The sequence below is a fragment of the Brassica oleracea genome, chromosome C4 (assembly GCF_000695525.1).
Source record: "Brassica oleracea var. oleracea cultivar TO1000 chromosome C4, BOL, whole genome shotgun sequence".
NCBI classification, from domain to species: Eukaryota; Viridiplantae; Streptophyta; class Magnoliopsida; order Brassicales; family Brassicaceae; genus Brassica; species Brassica oleracea.
Window position 1 is genome coordinate 31765723 of NC_027751.1, and position 9457 is coordinate 31775179.

General features: G+C 29.8%; 1 protein-coding gene across 1 annotated transcript; it reads left to right on the forward strand.

Annotated features, from left to right (window-relative positions):
• Positions 1-4307: 4307 nt before the first annotated feature.
• On the forward strand, positions 4308-5745 carry LOC106337465 (60S ribosomal protein L24-2). The gene is made up of 5 exons (XM_013776574.1): positions 4308-4418; positions 4796-4871; positions 4956-5057; positions 5158-5306; positions 5396-5745. The coding sequence occupies exons 1-5, from the start codon at positions 4408-4410 to the stop codon at positions 5544-5546; spliced, it is 489 nt and encodes a 162-aa protein (XP_013632028.1). The 5' UTR covers positions 4308-4407; the 3' UTR covers positions 5547-5745.
• Positions 5746-9457: the final 3712 nt, after the last annotated feature.

The window sequence follows — 9457 nt, forward strand, 5'->3', positions numbered from 1 at the left end:
CTTTGATTTATTGAATGGAAACTAAAATTTATTTTAAATAATCTTAAAAATGGGAATTCAGATTTGCTTTGGTATTTTGATTACGGTTATATTAAGTTCCACAAACATAAAAACATAAGATTTAAAAGAAAATTTAATATTACGAAAACAAATAACTTTAATAATGATAAAATATAATATATCTACCTCAATTAAACTATTTTGTAACTATTTGATCAAGCGATGTTTATTTAATTTTTTTTTTAATATCTTTTAAAAATAAGCAGTAAAAAAATTGTGATTGTATTTAAAAATAATATTATATACGTAAAATATAATTTATCGATATTTTTTGCTGTAATTGAAAGATATTATAGTCAACTAAATATATGAAAAATAAATAAAACATTTCAATATTACTAATTATAAACTATTTTTAGACAATTAAACATATATAAGTTTATGTTACTTAATTATTTTATGTAATCATCTAAGAAAATATATAGATATATAAAATTATTTTTATTACTTTGAATTTTTTTGTATTTTTTAAAATTATGTTTTAAAAGAAATAATATTTCTTTTTCTAATATAAAGATTATCTGTGTAAATTGTTTTTAATGAAATCACATTATATAGAAAATTATAATTTTCATCTAAGATAATACAGATATAAAGAAATTATTTTTTTACTTCAAAATTGTATTTTATGTTATTTAAAATAATTTTTTTAATGTAATATTACTATTTTGTGAACTTTCCCTTTTTTATGAAATAATATTATATATACATATATTTTCGTTTTTAAATTCTTTTTTTAACTCTATAAAAAAATTCCTTTTTTATTATATCTGTATATTTTTCAGAAATTTTTTAAAAGGAAACTGAATAAAAAAATAAATAATAGTATTTTAAATGTAAATTAATTCATTAGAGGTATCAGTATAATCAACCATCGTGAGAGTTAGCGTGATAGCGACACATAGGAAACTGACTTCTCAAATCATATTATAGAAATTGATTATTTGAGAATTCTGTGATTTAAGTGGTAAAATTCTTCACATGCCCCCTATGGATTTAACTTGAAATATTACATTGCCCTGGGTTATAATGTGTGTCAACTAAATGGAGTTCCCCTTTTTCCCCTGGATATGCATATGTATAGTTGATCAATATTAGGTAAAATATATAAACCTCCCGGTCAAACTACCACCATTGCAATACATCAAATGCCTCCTCTTCCACTAATCCTTCGCCAGTCACTTAATCGCGGTCCAACTTTTACAAGTTACAATAACATTGCACATTCTTTAATCCAAATGATAGTTCATCAAATAAACAACAACAATATTATCCCATAACAAGTACATAATCATAAAAAACCAACCAAATAAACAATCACTTGCAGTTATAGATAATACTTGAACTCAAATAGTGAGATCACACGTCTGAAACAAAAAAATAATACATAAATACTTATATTCTATAACAAATATAAAATATTAGACTTAACAAATACCAAACATCTCGCGCCACCACTGATTTATAAATAAATTGTAAAAAAAATTACTTTCTGGTACGTTTAAAATTGTTTGTTATTCTAGTTAAAACATTATTTAATACTCTTGAATTATGTGCCGAACCTTCTCATCCACTAAAAACATATATAAACTCCAAATCAAAGTTACATATAGCTAACGTATTTTATGATATTGCTCCTTTCATTTACAATAACTTGTCACCTCACATCCAACTACTTCTGCAAGTCTATGTGTACCGTCTAGTGTCCCCACACAATTCTGAGATAAATCCAGAAGAAATGTTAATTAGATACGTGACAACGTGGAGAGATATGAGTTACAAATAAAAATCAGAGAAATAGACTCATAAATGCATTTATTCTTTACATTTTTACAATACATTTTCCATTAAATATTTTTGAAATAACATTATTACAAAATCTACCAAATACTGAATTATACTAGAATTTAAAATAACTAGAAAATTGATTACAAATATTTAATTCAATAACCCAAAATTTAAAAGAATAGATGGAATACACAATTGACTAACAGTAGAATTTAGTGAAATCTATAATTCTTTCAAATTCCATCAACTTCTAAATTAGAACCTCTATAAATTAATACTCGATAAATTAATAATCTCTATAAATTAATAAATGACACCGGTCCCAATTTGGACCGGTTCAAACTTTGACACGAATCGATAAAATAATAAGATAATAATTTTTTAGAAAATTCTATATAAATAGATGGTCCCGCTAAAATTATAAATTAAGAATTATATGTATACATATTTTAAATAAGAACCTATTGTTATATTGTTTGTTTTATATTCACAATTGAATTATCTTTATATTTTCTTGACATTTAATATTTTTTATGAGATTTAGTAATATTATATCTAAAACCACATTTAAGTTCTATTCAATATATATTATATGCACCAAATAATATAATAAAATTAATATAAATTTCAAATTTCAAAAATTAACAATTAATGTCTATACACTAAAATCAAATATTTTTCTTATCTTAAAATACATATATCTTTAAAAAAAATCTAAATAAGGAAACTTTTGTAAACTAATATCCTTATAAATTAATAAAATTTTAAAGTCCCAACATTATTAATTTACAGAAGTTTTACTGTAGATCTAATACATCCACCTATAGGAAATTGAAATTCTGGGCCGAGAGTTTAAATAAATTTAAAGTGTGGGCTAACAAATTTAAATATATATATATATACACAACTACTTGCAAGGACAAGACAAGTATCAAGTATCGTTTTATTTTTTGGTACTCGTCTCCTTACTCGTTACTTGTTACTCGTTCTATAAAATACTTGTTACTTGCTAAATAATACTTGCTACTTGCAAAAAAAATTTGGAACATCGAAATAAAATAGAAGAACAAAATGGAGGAACATTGAGTTTCATATGGTCTTTCGATATTTTGAACGCTTATTTTCATTTTTGTCTATTTTTTTGAAAATTAATGTGACTTTTGGATGTTAAAAATTTAGAATATGTATCTTTTTGTATGTAATCAAGACACAATTACTTGGTTTAACAAGTAATAAGGCAAGACAAATTACTTGCAAGTATCAATTTTTTTTCCAAGTACTTGATAAAACAAGTACTGGTTTCAAGCAAGTCAAGTATCGAGTCGTAAAAAAAATGAACAAAACTTAGGTTCACCCCTTATGGTGAACCTTTAAATTCACTCCACCCTTTATGACCAATCAAAGTGACACATATATTATTAATTAAAAAAATTTAAATTAAATAAAAAATAACTACAAAAAATAAAAACGCTAATTTTAACGACGCTAACGCTTCCAGCGAAACCCTAAATCTTAAATTCTAAACTCTATACCCTAAATTCTAAACCCAAATCCAAACCCCTAAACCCAAACCCTATACCCTAAACCCTAATCCTAGACCCTAAACCCAAATTATATACCTTAAACCCAAAAATAGACTATAAACCTAAACCCTATACCCTAAACCCAAGTCTTAGACCCTAAACCCAAACCGTAAACTTTAACCCAAATCCTATAGCATCTAAGTTTGGGGTTTGGGTTTAGGGTTTACCGTTTGAGTTTTAGGTCTAGGATTTGGGTTTAGGGTATAGGTTTTGGGTTTAGGATTTACGGTTTGGACTTATGGTTAAGGTTTTGGGTTTAGGGTATATAATTTGGGTTTAAGGTTTACGATTTGGATTTAGGGTCTAGGACTTGGGTTTAGGGTATAAAGTTTAGGTTTATAATCTAGTTTTTGGGTTTACGGTATATAATTTGGGTTTAGGGTCTAGGATTAGGATATAGGGTTTGGGTTCAGGAGTTTGGATTTGGGTTTAAAATTGAGGGTATAAGATTTAGAATTTAAGATTCAGGGTTTAAGATTTAGGTGGAAGCGTTAGCGTCGTTAAAATTAGCGTTTTTATTTTTTGTAACTATTTTTTATTTAATTTAATATTTTTTAATTAATAATCTATGTGTCACTTTGATCAGTGCTAAAGGATGGCGTGAATTTTAAAAAAAGATTATTCGGATAAGCAAGTCAAATAGCAGGTAGCAAGTAAAGATTCACCACCTGAGTTCCGTCCAAAAAAAGATTATTCGGATAAGCAAGTCAAATAGCAGGTAACAAAAAATCAGCAAGTGCGTGCCCACCCCTGGTATCGATTGGATTAGGGTGATTGAGGAGAAGCTGCTGTCGATAAAAATGTATGGGCCGAAAAACAATGGGCTTTAAAGTGTGGGCTAATAAAATTAACAATATTGACACGAAAATGTCTTTTGCAATCTCGTTGTAGCCTCTTATATAAACAAAACGATTGAACTAGGGTTTCGGCAGCAGCTTAAGGAGGAAGAAGAGGAGCAGGAGCAGCAACAGCAACCATGGTTCTCAAGTAAATCAAATCTCCCAGTTCTCTCTTGATCTGTGCCTTGTTTTTTCATCTAATTGATTCGTTATTTCATTATCGTAGCGATAGATTTAGTAAAACTGGGATGTTAGTCGCATTTTGTGATTGTTCTTTGCTGTCTCGTTAGTTTGGTAGTAAAAAAAATCTGGATACTTTATGCACGAGGATGGTGTGATTATGTTAAGCTGTAAATAGATCTGGTTCTGCTACCATGTCTCTCTGATGCTTCTGTAATGAGTTGCGTTGTGTGAGTCTCAAAACATATATGTTAGTGGTCTCAATTTGGTACTGGATGACTCATTTCTAGCATGTTAGTCTTAGATGTTTCAACCCTAAGCTGTGTCTCATTCTTTGGGATGCAGGACGGAGCTTTGTCGTTTCAGTGGCCACAAGATTTACCCAGGAAGGGGTATCAGATTCATCCGATCTGACTCTCAGGTATTTATTAATCTTTTAGAGCTGCTCAAATTGATGTTTTTAGTCTCTAACCTTATGTCTGATACCGTTTCCATGATTCATAAGGTGTTCTTGTTCATCAACTCTAAGTGCAAGCACTACTTTCACAATAAACTGAAGCCTTCCAAGCTCGCATGGACTACCATGTACAGGAAGCAGCACAAGAAGGTACCAAAATAATCTTTAGTTTGGTTATATAGTTTTTGTGAAAGTCCATATGCCTTGGATTATTACAGTGGCCTTGTTTTGAAAATTATGTTCTTTATAGGACGCAGCTCAAGAAGCTGTTAAGAAGAGGAGACGTGCTACCAAGAAGCCCTACTCAAGGTCTATTGTTGGTGCTACCTTGGAGGTGATTCAGAAGAAGAGAGCTGAGAAGCCCGAAGTTCGTGACGCCGCTAGAGAAGCTGCTCTTCGGTCAGTCTATCAATCTCGATTCATTCAATTATAACAACTTTTTAAGATTTCAAATAAGAGTACAGATTGAATTTGTGAATTTCCTACAGTGATATCAAGGAGAGAATCAAGAAGACCAAGGATGAGAAGAAGGCAAAGAAAGCTGAATTTGCCTCAAAGCAACAGAAGATTCAGGCTAAGATCCCCAAGGCTGCTGCCAAGGGTGGTCCTAAGTTGGGAGGTGGTGGTGGCAAACGCTGAAGAGCCCAAAACCATTTCTTCTCACTCTCTGTTCTCTGCTAGTGGGGGTCTACTTTTGTTAGTTAATGTTGAACTCGGAATATTCTGCAGAACGTAAAACTTTTGTTATTGCCGTTTGTCTTCTTTTACCTTTTGCAACTTTCTATATCTCAGACTTAAGAATTTTGGTGCTCATCAACTTCATTTCACTAAAAGTCTCCTCATCTGTCTAAACGTGAGTGTATAGTATGTTTGCTCAAACCTTATCACTGTGATTTGTCTATAGGCACTGATTTTGAATAAGTACACTTGGTACGAGTGCAGCTCTGTTTTCGTGTTGAATTTTTGTTGTGGAGGATATGGTGATTGCAATTCACATCAACACGAGAATGGATATTAAAATGTTACGGAATGCATCATAGTTTCAGTGTGAGGACATGATCCTCCATACCTCAAGAACATCCTTCCATGCAGTCGTTAGAAACTTTATGTTCCTTTTTGTTGTACGATAGTGTAAAATAAAACAATAAAGAAACAAAAACAAGATAGTTGGCCATGCAGTTTGTTTGAATTTAATCAAAATAATATAAATTAAAAAATGAGAAATACTATCAAATAGCACTAAAACAACATTTTATCTCAAACTTCATATAATGGGGAAGTTTTCCTAAATAACACTTGTTAAAAGTTATAAAAAGAACTTTTTATATTATTATATTAGGTTTAGAGTTTAGGATTCAATACTTAAATGGTGGGTGGGATTAGGGTTTATAAGTTAGAGTAATTAAGATTTTTCTTGTCAAATGAGTAATATTTTGAAGAAAATTATCATTGATTGATATTTTTGGAATACATATTTAAAAATACTATTTCGAGATTTGCCATAAAAACAATTTTAGTTGATTTAGTTTATTTTTATTTATTTTTTTTTTTGATCAAATAGTTGATTTAGTTTATTATGAAACATTATATAAAGGAAGGAAAGAAGAAGATGTAGAGAGAAAATAAGTCTTACCGCATTACCATTACTTTCTTGATTTCTCTTCCTCTTTGTATTCTCCATCAACTAATGGACTTCGCAAACTTTCTATTGTATCTCAATAGAGTGGTGAGATTTCCAAAATTCTCTCTGTTCTTTTGAGATCATGGGAAGCATTTTTTCTAAAATCAAAATTCGAAGTGTACCTACCTATCAGAGGTTCATGTGGGAGTTGCAATTACTTAATATAATGCCTCCGTCTGACAAACAACCTTTGAGTGTCGATTTTCTTTTAGAACTCAATGAAGTAAACAAGAGCCAAGGAATTTTTCTTCTAAAACTATAAAGGCTGTCTTGAATGGATTCATTACTCTCTTTATTTACTTCTTCTAGCAACTAAAATATTAACCCATGTTACAAAAGAACTAACATATTAGCCCTAACATCCCCAACTAATGCTTTCTCTATTGTTCAGGGGTTTGTAAACTCTTTATCTTTGGCATATAAATGCTCATCATCTTTTGATCAAAAAAAAAAAATTTTGATCAAAAAAAAATAATGCTCATCATCTTTTTCTCAAAATAATTATTTTTCTCATTTAGACACCTACAATACTTTAATTTGATCAAGTATGTGGGGACCACAAGAGAGTAAAGTCAAGTAAGTCGCAGAGAACACAAAAAATATACAAAAAAATAGATTTAATAGGTTAGAAAAATATTAATCTATACATTATAGACTCGCTACTCTACTATTTCTTTTTTGATATCTGAGTGTCATGGCCCAACAAAAGTGGTCCAGACTAGAGACCGAAAGTGACCAAGGACCTAGCTTGCGCTGCGCTGGTCACCATGTGGGTCACCGTGAACGGTATTCGGTCTCGGGCGCTGGAGTTCCGCATGTGAATTCCCTAGTGGATTGGATTCGAACCCGAGTGGCGGAACTCACAGCTGTGAATCCTTTAACACCAGAGCTAAAAGTCCCGGTTAAAACTGTAAAAGTTGAATTTTTTATAGTGACTGTGCTCACTCCGAAAGACCACCTCACCAGAAATCCCCAAAGCGTACCCGAGAAACCCAATAGGCCATCTGCGAGCACATAATTTTTTTATTACCAAAGTACTACCTTGCCAACAGAGAGTCGAACCCGCTACTCTGCAACTTATTTGACTTTACTCCCCTGTGATCGCCAGATACTTGGTCAAAGTATCGTAGTCGGTTTAGATGAGAAAAATAATTCGAAGAGAAAAAGATGACGAGCATATATGCCAAAGATAAGTTTACAAACCCATGATCAAACTATTTATTAGTTAGTTTTGGGTTTGATTTTCACATAGTTGGGTTTTCAGAATCATGAACGATGTAAAAATCCTAATAAACTTCCAATATACTGTTTTTTTTTGGGCAAAACTTCCAATAGACTATAATTTTCAATTTTTGAATGGAAAATTTGGTTTAAGGTTTGCGAACATTAGAATCATTCCTATTGGTTTGAGTGAGATTACGTCATTATGTTATGAATTTTTATTTTATGTCACAGTTTATTGTTATACTCCAGCTCCGGATTTGAAATTAGTGAAATAAATATTTTTATGTTAAATCTTAATACAAAAATTATTTAACAATAGTTATAGGACGTATGTATAATATATTTAAAAATGAGAAATTAACACAAATACCACATTCATAGTACCACTTTTCATGTTTACGCTAACCGCTTTTACCCTCACTTTTAATGAAGGGTAAAAGACACTTATACCCCTAGGGTTAACTAATCTATACTTAAGGTTTAGAGTTGAGAGGTCAGGTAGGATTTTTAGAATGCGAAATTTAGAATTTTAATAAATATATAAATAAATGCTTAAAAAAAGTTTTAAAAAAATTTAAAAATAGTTTCAAACATAATGTTCGATTTTCAAAAATAAATTTTGAAAATTTTTTTTTGAAAAAAGAAATAAAACAAAAATTATAAAAAAGTTCGAATTTGAAAAAGTATAAATCGAAAACATAAAAAAAAAATTATTTTATTATTATTATTTATTTATTTAAATAATAATTTATTATATATATAGATAGCAAGGGTATACAAGTCTTTTGCCACTTAATGAAAAATGTATTTTTGAAAATGTCCCTTCAGTGGTGGTAAAGATGAAAAGTGGTACCATGAAAGTGGTAAATATAAAATTTCCCCTTTAAAAATTTGGAAGCCAAAATTAAGGGTTTGATTAGTTGAAGCTGGAGCTTTCTATTTTTTGCTCTAAGATTTAGGCTTTTAATTTTTAGTTTTGGCTTTCATTTAGTTTGTTGTAGAAAATTTTTCAGAGCACTAAATAAAAGCTCTAAAGAAAGTGCTTTCTAGAGCTAACATATTTTCTATTTTAATGTTTTGGCTTTGGATTCAATTTTAAAAATAAAAACATGATTGCTTTTAAAAATGGCCGTAGAAATTAAAAGTTTGTCTACAACTTCTGAAATAAAAGCATGATTGCTTTAAAAGATGACTATAAAAATTAAAAAGGTTGTCCACAGCTTCTACCGTCACTACCAATCACCTCCTAAGGGGATGATTGGTAAGGGATATAGTTTTATATTTTTTGCTGTAGAATTTAATCTGTAGATTTATTTGTTGTAGCTTTCATTGATATAGCTTTCTAAAGCATTAATTTTTTGTTCTGGGAATAAAGTTCTCTACAACCATTTTAAATTTTCTAGAGATTTTTTTTGCCGTAAGTTTTTTAAATAAAAAAAAACTTGATTGGTTGACATATATGACTTTGAACTAAATGTTTGCTTTCTGAAGCATCTACGGCCACGACCAATTATTATTAATTATTCAATGTTTAAAATCATATATGTGTAGGAGTCGAGATATTACAAGATCAAGTTGCGCATGAAAAGATATAAATCGGCCAGACTAATTAGTCTTCTTAATCTGAAAAGAAAAACAAGAACTT